The following is a 21,655-nucleotide window of genomic DNA, read 5'->3' as shown; positions in this document are numbered from 1 at the left end:
GCGAGTTCAGCTAAGCTTGTACGATTTTTCAAACCAGCCTTCAGTGTGTACATGGGCTTAAGACCACTTTGCCAGACACTTTGAGACTCCCAAGCCTATGGCTATATCCTGGTACAGAATACAATGAATCCTGTGCTCCCTTCTGAGAAAAGGCCTGTTTCCGGGCCCCCTGTGTGGGCGCAGGAATTGATCAGTTATGCGGCTCAGATGAGTTATTTACAGTATGCCTTTTGATTAGTATTCATGTAAATGTTTTATGGGGTGGTTTTTACAAAGATCTAATATTTCTGATTTGCGTTACAATTACTTCCGGTGTCTCTCATTAGATGTGAAAGAGAAACAGAATTTTTGTACTCACCGTAAAATCCTTTTCTGTGGGACTACAAACTCAGGCATGCTGGGTAGATGATGTCTATACTAGGCTGGCCTACAAATGTTTTGTTTGCCAGTGTCCAATCCTCATGTAGGCAGGAGTATATCCCCACACTATGATTTCCTGTGTCTCTATTATCTCCAAGAAAAGGATTTGACGTTGATACAAAAATCTTATTGTTATCTAATGGGAAGTGCACCCTGTCCTAGTTCCAAACTGCTGTTTTGTTAGTTTCAGGTGGCATAACCGCTATTGGGCACACAGTATGTGGTAGTGAGACATAGAATACGTATTAACTGGTAATAATTATGCAGAAGTTTTTGTATCGCAAAAATTCTGAGTGGTTAGAATGTGCCTCCTGTTAAATATTTATTTATTTCGTTTTTGCAGATATCGCCAACTAAAGCAGCAATGGGAAACAAAGTCTGAAGAAGCTGATCTTCTCCTTACAAAACTCCAGCAGAGTTCCTATCACAAGCAGCAGGAGGAAATGGAGACATTGAAGCAAACAATTGGTAAGGACATTGCTGTATAGTTTTGATTGTGGTAAAAGAAAAATGGTACTCCTTGTTTTAGGTCCAAGTGTAGTTTTTATCTTTTTCTTTTCCTTATTATTGAATGTCAGATGAGTGTGAAGAAACTCTAAAGACTACAAAGGAGATACAGAAAAAGGCAGAAGAGAAATACAAGGTTCTCGAGCACAAAATGAAAAACGCAGAAGCTGAACGTGAGAAAGAACTAAAAGAGGCTCAGCAGAAGCTAGATGCAGCCAAAAAGAAGGCTGATGCCTCCAGTAAGAAGATGAAGGAGAAACAGCAGGTCGGTGCCAACCTTTTCCTACTGACATTAAAGACTTGCGGGTTCATTAAGTGTAAAAAAAAAACTGTGTTCCAAGTAATGTCATTAAGGTAAACCTGTCATTCATTTTAAATATCTAAAATCAAAAGTGTTTCTTAAGAACAAGGAGTCTGCTGTTGGCTCCCTTTTTGCGCCATTTGACATTGCATTCAGTTTGCTAGAGAAGCCTAGAATTCCATATTTGAACCCCAGCCTTCGCCACACACTGGTCCCTTGTCAAATAAGAGTGCTTGCTAGTCACAGACTTGCATTCAGACTGCATTTCTTGAATAGCAAAATAACACTGTGTTTCTTGTCTTGTAGTGACATCTAAGGGTAAAACAAATGGTAATGCCCAAGCACAATTTTGCAACTTTCACATGTGTTAGTAAAGCCGTAAATATCATTACAACTACTTTGTGCATTTAGGTGGATTATACCCTGCTTTTTTCAGGAAAAATTGTCCTTTGATTTGGTGGTAAATGGTAATGATATCTCCTGGTTTTTTTTTCAATGTAAAACTGGCCCAAAATAGTAAAAGAACAACCCAAAATAAATTCTCCTGCTCCCAACAATCGCAGCAATAACACATATGTTGGTTGTTTTATGAACCTGCGGTACAGCCCAGAAACACTAGTGCACATTATTTTTTATTTTTTTATTTTTTTTTTATCCTAACTAAAATACACTTATTCTATTAAAATTCTGCCTAAAATATACTGACCATAACATTTGACCCTCTCATAAGATAGAGAGATATAACATGTCTCTCCTCCATTCAGAGAGAGGAAAAAACACAGGGGCGAGCTGCACAGTTGCAGGTCATTGTGATAACCAATCAGAGGCTATCATTCATGTGGGAGTCGGGGGGGGGGGGGGGGGGAGGGGTTCTAGCACAAAGACCCATGTACATATAGGCTCCCCCAACAGGAAAATAACCCAGTCCAGTGAGGCCCCATATATGCGTACTGTTGGCGGGAAGGGATTAAAAAGGGAAGTGCGGTTTACTTTAACTATTATACATTGCTTACAGCATACTGAATGCGTTTCTCTAAATGTGCAAGGTAAAATGATCCTGTCAATGTATTAGAAATTTCAAAATACTTTCAGGCACCAGAAGTTAGCTGCATTTTGACTTTGCAAGTTTGACTTATTTGGTCTCATTATAGCTTCAATAATAAAGTAGCTTACTTTGGCAAAAAAGCACTGAAGTGCATGAGATTTGAAGTGCTAATTTGATTTATTGAAAAGTTTTTTTTTTGTCTTTTCCACAGGAGGTGGATGCTCTTATGTTAGAACTGGAGGAAATGAAGAAAGAACAGACAACCTATCAACAGCAGATTGAAGCAGTGGATGAAGCCATTAAAAACTACCAAGGGCAAATAGACAGCATGGCAGCTGGTGTAGCAAAGAACAAGGTAAGCAATAATTTCCTAAGCACACACTAATTAGTGGGTAATATGACACATTTCACATGCATGACTTTTATATATTTTGCCAGGAAATTGTCAAGAAAGCTCAGGAGGAGCTGGCCAGGCAAAAAGAGATCATCATGGGCCATGACAGAGAAATTAAGAGCAAGGCTTCAGAAGCTGGCAAGATGAAGGAAAGCAATAACGACATCCAGCTCAAAATAAAAGAGCTAGAACACAATATCAGTAAACACAAAAAGGATAGTGCTGATGCTACTGCAAGGGTAATTGACTGCTTATCCTTCACAATATGCATCCTTTGTCTTCCTGTAAACACTTCTTTTAACCGCTTGCCGACCAGCCACCATCATTGTACTTTGGCAGGGCTGCGCATAGGTGCAAGTCGGCTGCTTTAGTAGCAATTGGAGGCGCGCAACCCGGCGGTCGCAATGTATGCCATTCACCCGCGATCTCTCCACAGAGCACCAGAATGGGGATCTGTCAATGTAAACAAACAGATCCTTGTGATCAGGAACAGCGATTTCAGTTCCATTCTCCCAGAGGGAAACACTTAAGCCTTTGATCACCCCCTAGTGTTAATCCCTTCCCTGCCAGATTCATTGATACAGTAATAAGTCGCTATTTTTTTTAGCACTAATCGCTGTATAAATGTCACTGGTCCCAAAATAAACTGTCCGATCTGTCTCGTAAAATTGAATTTTTTTTTTTTCCAAAATGGTCAGTCCTTTTTTTGGTTTAAGAGGAGGGGATGCTACACTGTGGTAAACCTGGCCCTGTCCCTGTCCCAACTTTTTTGCTGCCATCAATTTTAAAGTTACTTTTTATTTCTTTTTCTTAAAACGATACATTTTCTCAGTTTTACCATTTCAAACGTTTTCTATCAATGGGAATTTGATATTTGCAAATCATTGCATATTGTTTTCGTGTCGATTTTATTCAGCGTTCCAACTTTTTTTGTGTGTGTATATGTATGGTATTATATATATATATAGAGATAGAGAGAGAGAGAGAGAGAAAGAGAGAGAGAGAGAGATATGAAAAATATATATATATATATATATATATATATATATATAATAAATTAATCTTCTAGGGCCAGATTCTCGTAGACGTCCAGCCCCATTCACGGACGACTTGCGCAAACGACGTAAAATATTCCAAATTTGATGCGGGAACGACGTCCATACTTAACATTGGTACGCCGCATGTACGCCTCATATAGCAGGGGTAACTTTACGCCGGGAAAAGCCTAACGTAAACGGCGTATCTGTACTGCGTCGGCCGGGCGTCCGTTCGTGAATTCGCGTATCTAGCTGATTTACATATTTCTAGGCGTAAATCGGCGTACACGCCCCTAGTGGCCAGCATAAATATGCAGTTAAGATCCGACGGCGTAAGAGACTTACGCCGGTCGGATCTAATAGAAATCTATGCGTAACTGATTCTAAGAATCAGCCGCATAGATACGACCGCTCAGACTCAGAGATACGACGGCGTATCTGGAGATACGCCGTCGTATCTACTTTGAGAATCTGGGTCCTAGTGAGTATATAGAGTTTTAAAAAGATACCACTATATACAAAGAAAGTAGAGAAATGTATTGTTTTTGTTTATCAATCGTCAAGTTCCAGTAATGACTGTTTTCTGATGTCTGCTATGCTTGTGTTAGGTTGCCAAAATGCTAAATGATTATGAGTGGATTGCCTCCGAAAAGCATCTTTTTGGCCAAGAAAACACAGCTTATGATTTCAAAACAAACAACCCTAAGGCAGCAGGGCAGAGGTTACAAAAACTACAAGAAATGCAGGAAAAGCTAGGACGGAATGTTAACATGAGAGCAATGAACATGTTGACACAAGCAGAAGAAAGGGTAGGTGCATATGATCATTGTGTAGCCCCCGAGGCAAGTACAGTTGATTCACAATTTGTATTTTTTTTTTTTATTGTAATTCAAGGATAATTGATTTATTTTTCTGTATCCAATGACTTTAATAGTACAATGACCTAATGAAAAAGAAGAGAATTGTGGAGAATGACAAGTCAAAAATTTTGGATACTATTGAAGAGCTTGACCAGAAGAAAAATGAGGCTTTGAAAATTGCCTGGCAAAAGGTAAAGCTGGGCTTTTTTAGCATGATTGTATATTAAAGTAGATATATTAAATATTCAACAGCATATTCTTTTATTTAGCATTGTGATAGAAATGCAATTAATAGTTAGTTTTGATAATCCAGTGTACTGCTGGCCATATCTTTCCCCAACTTTCTAGATTCCCAGCATGCGTTACAGCTTCTCTCTGCTGTTTTTACTTTTGATTTCTAAGGACTACATATCCCATGGTACCTTGCTGCCTGCAAGCAGTAATTCCTATACTTTGCCTTCTGAAACTCCTCCTCCCCAGCACCTCTATAGTTCAGAAGGAAGGCTCTGTGACACGTGTGACACAAGCAGCACATATTTTCAGGGCATAGTGAATATGTGTCACAAAATTCAAGGAAGCAGATGTGTGGGTATTTGTCAGTACCTTCAAGATCATTCAGATTAATAGGAATGGGCAAGAAAAAGAATTGAAATACAATGTGGAAATGACTACTGTATATAATGTTATGATCATGCGTACACTTTTTTTTACATTATAAAGCCTATACAAATAGGAATTGTTTGCAACTCGGATCAGATGACAACATCTCTTACGTTGTTTAGGTGAACAAAGACTTTGGTTCCATCTTCTCAACTCTGTTACCTGGGGCAAATGCCAAGCTGGCGCCTCCTGAAGGCAAGAATGCATTGGATGGGCTGGAGTTCAAGGTCGCATTGGGCAGCACGTGGAAAGAAAATCTGACCGAATTAAGTGGTGGACAGCGGTAAACGTTATTTTCCATTTTATACAGGATAAAGAGGTTGAGGGACTCTGGATTAAGTTGAAGACATATGGACTAAATGGAACTGTACATTTTGTTAGAACACTAGAACAAGAAAGTTGAAGCTCAGACTAAGGTGTACCGGATAGCCAATAAATAAATATTAAGGCCCTGTTATTGTAGTACACAGGAAGGCATTGCATGTCACTGCACAGCAGTGCAACATGCCGGCTGCCATGCAGTGACATAAATGATGTGCAACTTTGTGCACTTCGAATGTTAACACAAAAAAAGGGATCTGTGTGATGCGCTGAAACATGCACCACACTGCCTCCTACTGCAGCCAAAATGGACAACTGCCGGCACACTAAAACCCTGCAGTCTAGTGTGCGTGCAGTGTGCAGTGTGAACAGGCCCCTAATATTTCATACCATCAGCGCTAATGGCTTGCGCTACCCAATTATAACTCTACAAAGCTGCTTTTGACAGAATTACAATTTCTAAAGACCTGCTGCTTGGATGAGTCCGTGCCTTATTGGCTGCTTATATTTAATTTACCTGCGTTCATTTTTGTGCTGAGGCATGAATTAGCCATAGAAAGCTGGTGGCAGTCAGATCCATTGGCACAACACCATTGTTTCATTGAACTATCTTTTAAATTATTCTTTTTACATGATTGTTCATATTAGTTTGGCTAGACTATGCCAGCCTTTTTTTTTGGTGGATTGGGAAGAATGTGGAGCAATGGTGGTTGGATTATGAAAATCTAAGCCGACTGGTCATTAGCTGAATGCTTTTGCTCCTAGAAAAATATATGAACATCTAGCACTTCCTGCATTAGTTACTATAAATATAACACTACTATACAGAGAGGTTTAGGATGACCATCATTAAGCTAATTCTTGCTTCTCAATGTATTTATTTTCTTTTCAGGTCACTTGTGGCTTTGTCTCTTATATTGGCCATGTTACTTTTTAAACCTGCGCCAATATATATTCTGGATGAAGTTGATGCTGCCTTGGACCTCTCTCATACGCAGAATATTGGTCAGATGCTTCGGACACACTTCCGACACTCACAGGTAAAATAGCAGTGGTGACTGGCTTTAATACGTAGGTTGGTGGGCACTGGACAAACTTGCTTATCAAACCATAAAAATAACATAATACCAGTTCGTTCTTGTCCTCTGAGGGACAAAGGGATTCAGATATTGTCATATTATACTGCCACAGAGGATTGGACACTAGCAAACCGAAAATTGTAGGTCAACCCTAGGGTAACAAATTCTGTACCTGGCATACCATACTTTTTTAATCTAATATTTTAGGATGGATATCCTTTTCTCAGCTCTCCTGAAAGTCTAAGTATAGCCAGTCTTTTCTGACCTCTTTTCTTCAGTTTTTTTATTTTTTCCTTTTGGGTTCTTCTATTGACTAAAATCCATGAAAAGTGCTTACTACATTGTTGATTGAGCCGGTCTTTACATAGTGAGGACTTTGTTATAGTGGGGATCTAAATCTGCCTTTCCGAGGCCTGACTTTTTAGTGCCATACCTGAACCCGACGACATGCAGGCCTAGCCTGGAATTCAACGTTTGGGCACCTATTTCCATATTGTGACACTTTTCAGACCTTCATGTACTGGTAAAAGTTGGCTTCAGAGCACTCTCCAGGTCCAGCTTACAGTGACCCTCATGAGCACCAGCTGTTAGTACAGGAGGCCTTGCACGTTTTGGCCTAGTTGCTTCACTACCACATGGGCACATCATGTCTGCACATAGACACAGAGGGGATAGTTTTATTGCTACGGGTGACCCCAAATTACATTCTTTATATGCAGTTCTGGAGATGTCTGTTCAGTATCCTGTAAGGAACCCGGAGTATGGAATCTGGTGGCCCAACAGTTATAGAGCCTATATCATTGGAGTCTTCTTCGGCTCTGCTGGCTGAGGCTCAGTACTCTGTTCTGTCATTAGGGGTCTCTACTGCAACGCAAGACTGTGCATGGTAGCCAATCGGCTTCTAACTTCAGCTTGTTCAATTTAAGCTTTAACAACAAAAAAAACAACAATATATTGGGATGCAGTGGCTGCACAGACACAGCTGATGACCTCCATTCTGACACCCATGCTGGTGTACAGCCCCAAACATACCCGGGGGATATACACAGCCCCCCACACAGGGCACAGATGCATACATTTTAATGTGAATGAGTCTGTTTTAAACCAACAAAATATATTTATGTAAACTGTGAAACTCTCTTCTTTTCTAGTTCATTGTTGTCTCTCTGAAAGATGGAATGTTTAACAATGCCAACGTCCTGTTCAAGACCAAGTTTGTGGATGGAGTATCCACAGTAGCCAGATTTGCTCAGAATCAAAATGGCGGTAATGCGGCTTCCCAACAAAAAATGGACAAGAGCAGATCAAAGGACAAAAGAAACCGCATGCAAGTTGATGAATGAGATTTTAAAAGTTGTATACAAGAGCCTTTACTATTAACTTAATTTCTTATGTCTGTCTTCCTGCCTTCTAATGTGCATAGATTCCTTTGTACATATTTTCTTGTCTCGTATCAATTAAGATGCATTATTAATTTCCATATTCAGAAGCTCAATACATCTGCATGATTCCTGTATTAAACATCTTGTCAAATTTTATGTTTTCTTCTATTTTGTTTTTTATTTTTTGACTATTCAGGAACATTTTTCAGATGAGCTATATGTATATCCAACCTTTTTTTTTTAATATAAATAAAGCATTTCCAAACCCCTTTCCTTCATAAACCTGTGTTCTTGTCATTTACATAAGTCATTTTATTTATACTTGCCTTTTTTAAAGAGTAACTCCACATTCAAACATTCATTCTGGGTGATCAATGTAAATTTCAGGGATTTTAACAATCATTGTTGCAAATTCCTACCTTTTTGTTATTCTGAAGATATTTTTTTTTTGTCTGTGTTCATGTATAGAGTGGTGTTTTTTTATTTTATCAATCCGCTGCTGCACTTGCAGGGCTCTAATGAGGAAAGTGGCAGGGTCTGCATTTCCCTTTTGAGAGTGTCTCACCAAAAATGAAATTTTGTGTTGCATGGGATGCTCAAAATCTGATTTGTATCTTAGTGTAGACTTCTGGGAAAATCTGCGAGCCAATCTCACAAGCAGAAAATTACATTTCAGGTAGCATTTTGTACACCATCTGTGTACAGAACTGCTCCAGGTGGTCATATTGCATTTTACAGGAAAGGTAATTTTTAATAAAAAATCTATTACAATATGACTTGTGTCGCAATTGTATATGATATATTTTTTGTTTTCATTTGCATTTTTTTCCCCCAGGAAAGTGAAGTTACTGTTTAACCACTTCAGCCCCGGAAGATTTGGCTGCTTAATGACCAGGCCTTTTTCTCCCTTCGCCTTTCAGGACAGCAAACTACGCGACAACGCCCCTTTTAAAAGCAGCTGCTTCCTCCAATGCCTTTTTAGTGTTTCCTCCGCCATGGTGGAAGCACTGCTGGGGAACCCGAGGGGCTGCGCACTCTCTGAGGAGGGGGTTTTGGCATTCCCTTTGTTTTACTTCTAGACCAGCCCAGCTCCTTCCTGCACGAGAGGGGAGTGCTCCGGTGTTCCTTCGCCGGCTCACAAGTAAAGGTCCACCGGAAGATCGTTCGCCCAGAGCGCTTGGGGGGGCCGCGGGTGTGCTCGTTCGAACATCCATGCCAGGTCTCGGCATAACGGCGCCGAGTCCCGCACGACGGATGGCGTCAGTTCCAGTGGGCAGAGACTTCTGATGGGGCGTAGCAGCAATTGGTTTCGGCTGCTGGAATGCAGGAGGAAGGGGCGGGCCCTCTGGCCGGGACTTCCTACCGCTCGTTCATAGCGGAGGAAGATATTTAAAGCCCACTGTTTGCGGCGTTCATGATGGAGGAGGCTGAATCGTCAGCAACTATGGTAAATGCAGGCGCTCAGGTTCCCGGCAAGACCCATGTAGGAGAGGTGCAGAGGCGCCTCCTTTCCTTTCTGTCACTGGGTGTTTTTTCTTTGTATAAAAAGTCCTGCAGCTGTCTGCTATACACTCTAATAGCAGTACAGCAGGGAGAGAAACTCTGGGGCACTTTTGGGGAGTATGCTTTGGGCACTGTGTTCTCTCTAATTGTAAGTTATGTTTAGTCCTTAAAGACCTGGGGTTTTGTTTGTTTACTATTGTTACAGAAAGCCACCACCAATTCCGAGAACAGGAAGAAAATGCCCTTCATGCAAAAACCCATTAAGGGACTCTTGGGCCAAACCGCTGCGCAGATCCTGCATTGCAGGTTTAGTGAGGGAAGAGTCTACACAAGGAGTGTAAGGAACTCTTTTTTTCTTCAATAAGGAAAGAACTAGCAGAGACCTTAGGGACAGTGTGCCCTTATGAAAAAGCAAGGCCAGAGTTCCAGCCAGGAACAGAGTTCTCAGTCCAGTCTCCCTCCATCACTTCCAGACCAGTGGAAAGTGAGTCTGAGGAAGAGAGGGAAAGCATTCCCCCCCTCAACCATTGATTCTGAGGAGGAGAAAAAGGAGACGAGATCGTCTCGGTACAAGCGAACGCTCAAAGAGGTAGATGAACTGCTTAAAGCAATCTATAACACCTTGGAGATTCAAGAAGAGAAAACCCAGCTATCTCTACATGACAAAATGTATCAGGGGCTGGAGGAACATAGTTTTCCCTGTCCACAAGGTTTTGACCGATACCATTAAAAAGGAATGGAAGGACCCAGAAAAAGGACAGTTCTTTTCTACAGCCCTCAAAATAAGGTTTCCCTTCGAAGAGGACAAAGCGTTGGTTTTGGAATTAAAAAAAAAAAAAAAAGATGCCACCTTTTTCACAAGTGTCTAGAAGCACTGATCTAGTATTTGAAGAGATGGTTATCCTTAAGGATGCTATGGATAAAAGAGCAGATGGGCTACTAAAAGCCTGGGACTCCTCCCTATCCAATCTTAAACCCGCAATGGCTGCTACAGTTGTTGCTGGAAACATGGAGGCCCGGATTCAGAAAGGACTTACGACGACGTATGCCCAGATACGCCGTCATAAGTCCAAATGTGCGCCGTCGTATCTATACGCTTATCGGGAAAGCAGATACGCCTGAATTTTGGCAAGATACGACCGACGTAAGTCTCCTACACCGTCGTATCTTGGGTGCATATTTATGCTGGCCGCTAGGGGCGCTTCCGTTGATTTACGCGTTGTATATGTAAATGAGCTAGATACGCCAATTCACGAACGTACTTGCGCCTATCGCAGTAAGCTACGCCGTTTACGTAAGGCGTACATCCGGCGTAAGTTTACCCCACATAAAGCAGGAGCAAGTCATGTTAAGGTATGGGCGCGGGAACAGCGTCGTATTTTACGTCGTTTACGTAAATGGGGCTGGGCGTAGGTAAATTTGACGTGATTCTGAGCATGTGCCGTTCGTTCGGCCAGGCATTTACATGGGGTCACGCTTCATTATAATACAACACGCCCACTGCCTTGCTACTTTGAATTACGCGGGCTTACACCGGCCCATTTACGTTACGCCGGCGTAAATATGGGAGCAAGTGCTTTGTGAATACTCAGCTTGCCTCTCAATGTTACGCCGGCGTAGCGCATATGAGATGCGCTGCCCCTATCTAAAGATGCGCCGATCTCTCTGAATCCGGGCCGGAGTGTTGATAAGATTGACTCCAAGGCCATGTGGTGGCAGGTACCTCCTAGGAAAGATTTGTTGGAGTTCTTCCCTACCCTGTTGAGAGCAGTCAAATATATGGCACATGCACCAGCGTAATCCATCAGGATGTCGGCCAGATCCTCTGTGCTAGTTAACTCAGCCAGGAGGGCTCTCTGGATAAAGACCTGGTCAGGGGATTCTGCTTCCAAGATAAAGTTGTGTCCTGATGTTCAGGCCGGAATTAGAGACAGTCCTTAATAGAACTGCAGATAAAAAGAAAGCTTTCCCACAGAAAAAAAGTGGTACAGCAAAGGAAGATTTTTCGTCCTATTCAACAAACCAATAAAGAAAGGGACCAAACTCAGAAAAGGACCTGGAATCCTCAGAAAGGTAGAGGCAGAGGAGGGTTTCTTTTTTAGACCTCCCGAGCAAACCCCCAAAAAAGCAATGACTACCTCCCAGTTGGCGGGAGATTACAGGACTTCCTGCCAGCTTGGGGAAAAGCAACAAAAAGTCAGTTTTTGTTTTGAATTTAATCAACCAGGGTTATCGGCTAGAATTTTCACAAATGCCCCCAAGTCGGTTTTACATCACAAACCTTCCAAGGGATCAGAAGTCCCTGACTATGAAGTCTCTCCTAGGGGGAGTTGATGCAACAGGGTGTCTTTTCCCAAGTGACAAAAGCTCAGGAGGGAAAAGGGTTTTACTTCCACATCTTTCTGGTCAAAAACCCATCAGGAAAGTTTCGCCTGATTCTCAGTTTGAAAATTCTGAACCAGTCCATAAAGTACAAAAAATTCAGGATGGATACAATATTCTGTGAGGAATTTACTCACCCCCAGATGTTACATGGCATCCATCGACCTGAGGGATGCCCATCTCCATATACCAATCGCACCCTCATCACAGAAATTCCTTGCAGTCAATCTGGGGGAAGGAGATGTTTGGCATCTGCAATTTCGGGCTCTGCCCTTCGGCCTTTCCTCCTCTCCCAGAGTATTGACGAAAGTGATGGCAGAAGCCTTGGAGTCCCTGAGACTGAAGGGGATCCCAATAGTACCCTATTTGGATGACCTACTAATGTTTGCTGATTTCAAAGGATCAAGTAGAGGTCAATCTGCAAGTAGCCCAAACACATCTTAAAGGGTTTGGGTTGGCTTCTCAACCTTCAGAAATCAAATCTGATACCATCTCAGAGAGTAAGGTTTCTTGGGTACAAAATAGATTTAATAGAACAAAGAATCTTTCTTCCCCAGGAGAAGGTGGAGGAAATGCAGTCATCTCTGAAAGCACTTCAAACCAACACAGGTTTCGGCAAGACAAGCTGTGTCTGTTCTAGGCCTGTTGACAGCAACAATTCCCTCAGTACAGTGGGCCAGGTTTTATGCTCGTCCTCTGCAGGCAGGCATTCTAACGAATTGGTCATACCAGGAACCTCTGGAAAAGAAGTTCAGCATGGGGACGAGAGCAAAAAGATCACTTTGGTGGTGGAGAGATCAGAGAAACGCCTCAAAGGCACTACTATGCACTCTGCCAGTAACTCAGAGGTTAACAGATGCGAGTGCATGGGGGTGGGGAGCTCACCTCAAGGAACAGACAACTCAAGGGTCCAAGCCAGAGGCAAGAAGATCCTCAAATTGGAGGGAATTAAAGACTATTCACCTAAGCTTCCTTTCCTTTCAACAAGTTCTAGTAGAACAACATGTCCAAGTAGTCTCGGACAACATGATGGCAGTATTAAGGTTCGTACACACGGTCGGACATCCAACAAAATTTCCCTTGGATTTTTGTCTTAATTGATTTGTCCGATCACACCCATAGCATACACACGCTCGGACTTTTCTGCAAACTTTTCTAACACTTTCCCAACATCACGTGGTTTTACTTGCTCTTTACCGCCACCCTTTGGTTAACTTCTGCTATTGTTGGTTGAGTTTAACATTGGTTCTGAGCATGCGCATTTGTACTTTGTCCAAAAGTCCGATGGTTTGCTGTACACACGGTCGCACTTTGCACAATCGGACTTTTCGGAACAGAAAGTTGGTCCGTTCACAGACCCAACTTTTTGTCCGATTGAAGCCAAAAAAGTTGGTCCGATGGAACGTACACACGGTCGGACAAATACGAAAAGTGCCGGATTTTGAAGTTGGTTGGGCAAAAGTCCGACCGTGTGTACGGGGCTTTATATTTAACAAAGCAAGGGGGCACCAAGAGCAAGACGTGTTGGAATTGGTTCATCAAATCCTGAGCTGGGCGGAGAACAATTTAGCCTCTCTATCCGCAGTTCATCTGAAAGGCACGGAAAGCACCCTAGCAGATCTCCTCAGTAGGAGGGAAATAAGAGAAGCGGAGTGGTCTCTAAACCAGAAGTTATTTGAGACGATCTCCAAAAATTGGGGTTGTCCTTAGGTGGACCTTTTTACAAACCAAAGAAATGCAAAAGTACCAGCCTTTTTCTCTTCAGAGGCAGGATCAAGCTCTCGGAGTGGATGCGTTGGCCCAGAAGTGGGACTTCCCTCTGGCTTATGCATTTCAACTGATACCAAGGGTTTTGGCAAAATTCGGAGCAGAGTCCAGAGATCTAATCTTAAAAGCTCCTTACTGGCTGAAGAGACCCTGTTTTTCCACCCTAATGAATCTCAGAAAAACCTCCCTGGAGATTGCTGATCAGGGAAGATCTGCTGTGTCAGGGTCAGATTCTTCATTGAGATACAGCCTGCTTCAGTCTAACAGCCTGGTTTCCGAAGAACAAATCTTGAGGCAGAAGGGACTATCAGAGAAGCTTATCAATACCCTTCTTTCAAGTAGGAAAAAAGTCACAAGGGCGATCTACTTCAAAGTCTGGAAGGTCTACAATACCTGATGTTCCGGCAAAGAACTTTAATTTCCTTTAGTAGTATTTCAGTTTTGGAATTTCTCCAAGAAGGTTTGGAGAAAGTTTTAGCAGCAAGTGCTCTCAAAACGCAGGTAGCTGCTTTATCATTTTTTTAAAAAAACCCTGTCGGGGGAACCCTGGATAATTTTTGCCATAGCCCTAAAGAATCCAATTAAGCCTAGCCCTCTTATTAGTTTTCCCAAATGGGACTTATCCTTAGTTCTTCAAGGACTCACTAAGTCTCTGTTTGAACCGATAGGAACTTTAATGATGTTTCTTCGGACACTAAAAACTATATTGCTGGTGGCTAATGACGTCTGCCCGTAGAATTGGTGAGATACATGCACTTTCAATCATGGAGCCTTTTATGAGATGTCTGCCAGGAGAAGAAGCCTTTCACACTCTTCGTTATCTCTAGATATTTTAGAAGACACCTTCTGACATTAAGAGTATTAGGAAATCATCTTCGCTCTTTGTCTTAATGTAAGGTAGTCACAAAGGGAGTAAAGCTTCCAAGAGTACCCTTGGAAGATGGTTAAAACAAGCCATTAAAGAGGCATACCACTCCTTAGGTCTGGAACCTCCGGTGGGAATCTTGCCTCATTCTACCCGAGCAGTGGCGGCTTCAAGGGCAGAGAAGGCCGGGGCATCTCCCGAGCAAATATGCAAGGCTGCCGCGTGGTCTAGTTTTTCGACCTTCATAAGGCACTATCAGTTGGATCTACTGTCGGCCTCAGACCAATCCTTTGGTAGGAAAGTTTTACAGGCAGTGGTCCCACCCTGAAGTAAGTTCTCGGTTATCTCCAAGGTGCTGTCCTGAAAGGCGAAGGGAGAAAACCTTAGTTAGATTTACTGGAGATGGTATTTCTTTCAGGACAGCAGCCTACTTCCCTCCCTAGGTTATCATATGTATACTATAAAATAATAGTGGGGGTTTGGTAATTGCTTATATCTTCCAGCATGTCGGAGGATTACCCAGTAACAACTGAAGGCATGGTGGAAGCAGCTGCTTTTAAAAGGGGCGTTGTCATGCAGTGTTTCCTGTAAAGAGGTGGAGCTAGGCTCTCTCCAAAGTGCTGTCCTGAAAGGCTCATAAAAATACCGTTGCCGGTAAGTCGAACTAAGGTTTTTTGCGATACAGCACTGTGTCGCTTTAACTGACAATTGCGTGGTAGTGAGACGCTGTGCCCAAACAAAGTTTACGTATTTTTTTTTCCCCCCCACAGATGGAGCTTTCTTTTGGTGGTATTTGATCACCCCGGCGGTTTTTATTTTTTGCGCTATAAACAAAAGAAGAGTGTCAATTTTGAAAAAAAAAACACTTTTACTTTGTTTTATAATAACCATCCCAATTTTAAAAAACATACATTTTTTTTCCCTCAGTTTAGGCCGATATATATTCTTCTACATATTTTTGGTAAAAAAAAAAAAAAAAATCGCAATAAGCGTGTATTGATTGGTTTGCGCAAAAGTTATGGCCTCTACAAAATAGGGGATAGATTTTATTTTTTTTTATAAAAATGCCACAAAAGTTTTACTAGTAATGGCGGTGATCAGTGTTTTTTTTTTGGGACTGTGATATTGCGGCGGACAGATACAGACAACTACTTTTGACAAATTTTTGGGACCAGTGACAATTTTTCAGCGATCGGTGCTATAAAAATGCACTGATTACTGTAAAAATGTCACTGGCAGGGAAGGGGTTAACACTAGGGGGTGATCATGGTTAACTGTGTTCCCTAGGTGTGTTCAAACTGGGGGGATGGGACTGACTAGGAGAGAGAGAGAGAAATATTGGTGTTTATACTTAGTATGAACACACGAACAGTCTCTTCCCTGAGAGAACCAGGCAGCAGATTAGCAGGATTTTTTTTTTTTTCTTTCCCCCCATCCTGAAAGCGCACCACCCCAGCCACGGTTCTCACTGTTACGCTGGGGCGGTGCGCATTCAGGATGGGGGGGGGGGGGGTAGTCCTGCAAGCAGCATCTTTGGAGTGGTGTATACAGCGCTCTCACACTGCCCCTACCCATTGGAATGCATGGCAGCACTGCAAATAAGGCGCTATTAACCCTTTCTTCGGATGCTAACTGGGGTGAAAAGCATCGCTACAACAGCAGTAAATCTGCTCCTTACTGCTAATGCCTGCACCGCCCAGTGTGAAAAGGGGTCTAAAGGTTCTGGTTAAGACCCCCGTTGACAAGTAGTCAGAGGCCCCTCCTTACTTAATTGACCTCCGAAAGGTTTTATCCCCTTCATGACCAGAACATTTTTTGTTATTCAGCCCTGTCATGTAACACTGTACTCAAATACAATTTATATAAAAAATGTTCACACAAATAGAGCTTTCTTTTGATAGCATTTGATCACCACTTGTTTTTTTTATTATGTAATCAAAAAAAAAAAAATCTAAATATAGAAAAAAAAAAGAAGAAGATACTCCTGTCATTAAACCTATCCAACAAAATCAAATTTCTTCCTAAATTTAGGGCAAAATGTATTCTGCTGGTTTAAAAAAAAAAAATATATATATATATATATATAAAAGTGTGTATTAATTGGTTTGCGTAAAAGTTAGAGCATCTACAAACTATGGTGTGTGTGTGTGTGTATATATATATATATATATATATACACACACACACACACTGTAATGGGGGTGATCAGCGACTTGAGTGTGACTGATAGGGTGGCAGGCAATCTGGCGCTAATAAAGCCTATCTGGGACGGTCACTCACTAATGTCATAGTACTGTACTAATGACACTGGCTGGGAAGGGGGTTACTTGTGTACCCAACAATGTGCAGTGATGGTGAACCTTGGCACCCCAGATGTTTTGGAACTACATTTCCCTTGATGCCTATGCATACTGCAGTGTAGATGAGCATCATAGCAAATGTAGTTTTAAAACATCTGGGGTGCCAAGGTTTGCCATCACTGCTGTTTGTGTGCTACTTTTGTTTTTCAGGGAGAAGAAATGGCCATATCGCAATTCTGTGTGTGATTGGACACGGCTGATTTAAGCCAAAATCATTGGCTGAAATCTGCTGCCAAACTTACACAGCACGGGTCACGTCCATGCCACAAACCCAGAAGACAGGTGGCGATGTAAAGGTACAGCCGGATGCTGCAGGCATCATCCTAGTACCATTTTGTTTAGGGCCGGTGGTCGGCTTTCTGGTAAAAGCAATTCTAGTGTCTAACTTGCTTTTTCCAGCAGTGGGAGGGGAAGTCTTCGCTTCTGCAGCTATAACAGGCTCTCCTGGGCCACTGGGAGTCCCGATTGACCAGAAAGACCAAATTGAATTTGATCGGCGAGCCGCTATGGTAACCCGGAAGTGAGGACCTGGCATCACTCCGGTTTACCCAGAAGGCAAGGACGACATTTTCAAAAATCAAATGCATTCAATCACACCGATCTTGGTGTGATCAAATGCTTTTAAAAGGAGACGTCCAGCCTGGGCCCGTTTGGCTGGGCTTCTCCTAAGGGTCACGGGAGTGCAATTCATGTTGCACTCTGAAGTCCTCTCTCTGCTGATGTCACCAAGTTCAGCTCAGTCCAGGCTCCATGTCATCCCGACTCCAGGAGTCTGGATCCGCTAGGTGCCTGGACTGATGCAATACAAAATTGTACTGTAATCTGCCAATGGACACCGCACCTTATTTGGTGAGTCCGCAACTAACGGGTTGCTGTGACAGGAATAATATCCTACACAGTTAATTAACCACTTCAATACCAGCCCATTGTAAAATGACGTCCACAAAGGACCTCTACCGTTCAGAGTGGACGTCATATGACGTCCTGGGCTTTGTGGGGGGGGATATCTGAATGATGCCTGCAGCTAGAGGCATCATTCAGATATCCTTCTCTTGTGCCGGCGATTCTGCACAACGTAAGAACGATCATAGCGGCGGTTCCGCCGCTAGATCGTTCTTACAGGCGGCGGGAGGGGGGAATGTCCGGTGCTTCTCCGGGCATCCGGTGCTTCTCCGGGCTCTCCCGTGCCATCGGGGGCCCGGAGAACGAATCGTCCGGCGCTGGCAGGAAGCATAGAGATGACTCTCTATGACTGTCGGAGGACCCGGGCACGATGTGATGACGTCACGCCTGGGTCCCTGTAAGTAAACAAAGCAGCGATTGCGGCTGCTTAGCAACTGTAATCATGAGATCGGTGAATTTTTTTTCACCGATTTCATGCTTTCAGGCCTGGAGGAGAGATGTGCGGTCTTATTGACCCTGCATCTCTCCATAAAGAGTACCTGTCACACACATTCCTATTACAAGGGATGTTTACATTCCTTGTAATAGGAATAAAAGTGCTAAAAAAATAAATAAATAAAAAACATTTTTTTAACGCCCTGTCCCCAGTAGCTTGCGCGCAGAAGCAAGTCCCGTCGACATATGTAAACGCCGTTTAAACCACATATGTGAGGTATCGCCGCGTGCATTAGAGTGCCAGCAACAATTCTAGCACTAGATCTCCTCTGTAAATCTAAACTGGTAACCTGTAAACATTTTCAAAGCGTTGCCTATGGAGATTTTTAAGTACCGAAGCTTGGCGCCATTCCATGAGTGTGCGCAATTTTAAAGCATGACATGTTAGGTATCTATTTACTCGGTGTAACATCATCTTTCATATTTTACAAAAAAATTGGGCTAACTTTACGGTTTTGTTCTTTTTTTAATTCATGAAACAATTTTTTTCCAAAAAAAAAGCGTTTGAAAAATTATTGCGCAAATACCGTGCAAGATAAAACGTTTCAATGACCGTCGTTTTATTCCCTAGGGTGTCTGCTAAAAAAAACATATATAATGTTTGGGGGTTCTGCGTAATTTTCTAGCAAAAAAATTATGATTTGTACATGTAGGAGAGAAGTGCCAGAATAGGCCTGGTATGGAGGTGTGTATAACAGCCCTGTATGGAAGTGGTTAATATAGTGAGCATAGGACCTGCTTCCCCCCCTTCTTTGCCTGGACTGATGCCAGTCTCAGCTTTTCGGCGAGCCACTAAGACGGCCGCTCCACAGCAGTGTTAATTTCACAAACATTTTAGTTGATTAAATACTGTTTTAGTAGACTAAAACAATTGAGATGACAAATTGCATTTTAGTCAAAAGAATTTTACTTCCAAATAACACTGGTTTGTAGTGCCAAACCATAATACCATAAATATTAGATTTTTCACTCTAGCAGTATATGAGTTTGGAAATTGTAGAGAAATGTTAACTAATGCATTACAATTATATTACATCCATTGGATTTTAGATGACTAAAACGTACTGCCGATTTAGTCCACTAAATATGACAAACAATTGCAGAAGACTAAAATAGGACTAAAATGGCATTTTGGTTTTAATCCCAAGACTAAAACTTAATCAAAATTTGCTGCCAAAATGAACACTACTCCATTGAGCATGAAGGAACAGAGCAGGACAGCTGGTGATTGACATTGAGCTTCTCTCACCTGGGGAGCCGAGAGAACCGAGCCAATGTGCGCCGATTTTCCACGGAAGTGGGAGCAAATACCTGGATTTGATAGGCACTTGACCCCCCCCCCCCCCCGAAAGGTGCACAATGTGACACCGGAGGGGGGAGGAATCCGAACATCAGAAGTTCCATTTCTGGGTGGAACTCCCCTTTAAGCTATCGCTTTAAGCGATTTTTTGAGGACCATTTATAACATGGGTCTTCAAACTATGGCCCTCCAGTTGTTCAGAAACTACAATTCCCATCATGCCTAGTCATGTCTGTGAATTTTAGAGTTTTACAAGGCCTCATGGCATGTGTAGTTCCTCAACAGCTGGAGGGCTGTAGTTTGAGGATCCCCGATTTATAAAGACTGGAATTGATATGGTGGGGTGCCAAACTTCAAGATTTTGAATAAATCAATTTCAGCACATATGGAGTGAAAGGATGAGCACTAACCTTTAGGAATTATTGATCCAGATATACATTTTTATTTGTCATAATGAAAAGGTTCTTGTCAAGAGTTTTAGAGCTTAGTATGTTGTCATTTGAATCGGAAAGGCTTGTTATGCCTGTGGCCACCCTATCATCCTTAAGGAAGCAATAAAACGCTTACCATATGGACACTCCATCCTCAGTGCAGCCAAGCTCACTCCCTGCCATTGCAGCTGTCCCAGTGCAGTGGCTGAGAGGTTTTGTAGCTGCGTGGGCAGAGCCTAATTTGGGTGCACCCCTTCTGATTGACAGCAAGCAGTGGCCAGATTCCAACGCCATTAGAAAGCCTGGCTATGGAATCCACCCACTGCCTGTTTGTTGTCAATCAGAAGGAAAGGGTGGCCATGATGGGGAAGTAGTTCTGGAGTTTTCCCATAAGGCTCCACCCTCTGTAAGCATCACTGGTTGTTAGGAGCCTGTTAACCATTTTATTGACAACCAGTGAAAGCTGGTAAGGAGAGGGGGTAGCAGTAGCAAACATATCACTGTTACACAGCATATCGAGATAGGCACTCTGCTTATCCCTGTATGCCAACCTAGAGCTGGTCTTAATTATTCCCAGTTGTGTTGGGATCGGTGAATGTGAAGTAATTCCTTCTGAATTTTCTGCAGCCACAGTGCCACTTTTATAAAATGGTACTATGGATGAACACTTAGACCCCTTTCACAGCGCCTGAAAGAAGCCTCATCTGCAATCCCAATAAAAAGCCTGAGTGTTTTCAGAGCCCTCTCACGCTGTCGGTGCCCAAAAAATGCTGGTAAAGTTTTGCTAAGACCCCTTTTACACTGGGGCATTTTGAAGGCGCTTTGGCATTAAAAAAAAAAAAAAAAAGCGCCTCAATGGGAAGGGGTGCTTTAGGAGTGGTTTATTCAATGCTCCTAAAGCGCTGCAAAGAAGCTGCTTGCAAGACTTTTTTTGACGCCCTGCCAGCGCAGCACCTCAGTGTGAAAGCACACGGGCTTTCACATTGGGATTGCAGATGAGGCTTCTTTCAGGTGCTTTTTTTTTTAACACCAAAGCGCTTTGCTGCCAGTGTAGAGAAAACACCATCCCACTGCTGTTCCTGCTCTGCAAAGCACCACACGGAAACCCCAGTCTGGTCCTACTTCCAGCCTACAATGCCCTAGTCACCTCCAGCTGCCTGGGTTTGCAAGTTCCCAAGGCCTTGCACCTTTTGTCATGCAGGTGAAACATGTCTGCACACAGGCACTAAAGACAGTTCTGCTGCTTTAGGTGACCCCAGACCATATTCCTTACAGTCTTGGAGGTATCTACTCAGTATCCTCTGAGAGAACACCTGCAACCTGAGATCCAATGATCTTGTAGAGTTAATAAGGTTTTCGCTATCATTTTGGGATTGTGTCTTGGGCAGTTCTTCTAGTTCTGACTTCATCTATGTGCTGTTCCCTTACCACTGAGAAGTTCTTGCATTACCATTTAACACAGGATTCAGACTTCCTCCCCTGTTGCGAGTCTCACTCGCACTATATTTTCCAAGAACAAGTCCATGGGAACATTGTTTTTTTTTTTTTTTTTTAACTGGTAGTCTGTGGACATGGAGAAAAGGTTGACGCACCTAAGCGCACCTTTGCAGCAGGTGGAGGTCTATGCTGGAGGGGCCCGTTTC

At 42.7% G+C, this 21,655-nt stretch overlaps 1 protein-coding gene across 1 annotated transcript in view; it reads left to right on the top strand.

Moving 5' to 3' along the window:
- The window catches only part of SMC2 (structural maintenance of chromosomes 2), a 43,477-nt gene extending 35,198 nt beyond the window's left edge, over positions 1 to 8,279 (top strand). The window contains exons 17-25 of the mRNA XM_040361454.1: positions 764 to 888; positions 999 to 1,192; positions 2,485 to 2,628; positions 2,712 to 2,906; positions 4,313 to 4,513; positions 4,639 to 4,755; positions 5,347 to 5,507; positions 6,438 to 6,585; positions 7,776 to 8,279. Coding sequence (XP_040217388.1) covers positions 764 to 888; positions 999 to 1,192; positions 2,485 to 2,628; positions 2,712 to 2,906; positions 4,313 to 4,513; positions 4,639 to 4,755; positions 5,347 to 5,507; positions 6,438 to 6,585; positions 7,776 to 7,967 — 1,477 coding nt within the window. The 3' untranslated portion in view covers positions 7,968 to 8,279. The remainder of the gene's footprint in view (positions 1 to 763; positions 889 to 998; positions 1,193 to 2,484; positions 2,629 to 2,711; positions 2,907 to 4,312; positions 4,514 to 4,638; positions 4,756 to 5,346; positions 5,508 to 6,437; positions 6,586 to 7,775) is intronic.
- Positions 8,280 to 21,655: the final 13,376 nt, after the last annotated feature.

The sequence above is a fragment of the Rana temporaria genome, chromosome 1, assembly GCF_905171775.1.
Source record: "Rana temporaria chromosome 1, aRanTem1.1, whole genome shotgun sequence".
Lineage (NCBI taxonomy): Eukaryota > Metazoa > Chordata > Amphibia > Anura > Ranidae > Rana > Rana temporaria.
The sequence above is the reverse complement of the archived record's forward strand: the minus strand, read 5'-3'. Positions and strand labels throughout refer to the sequence as shown.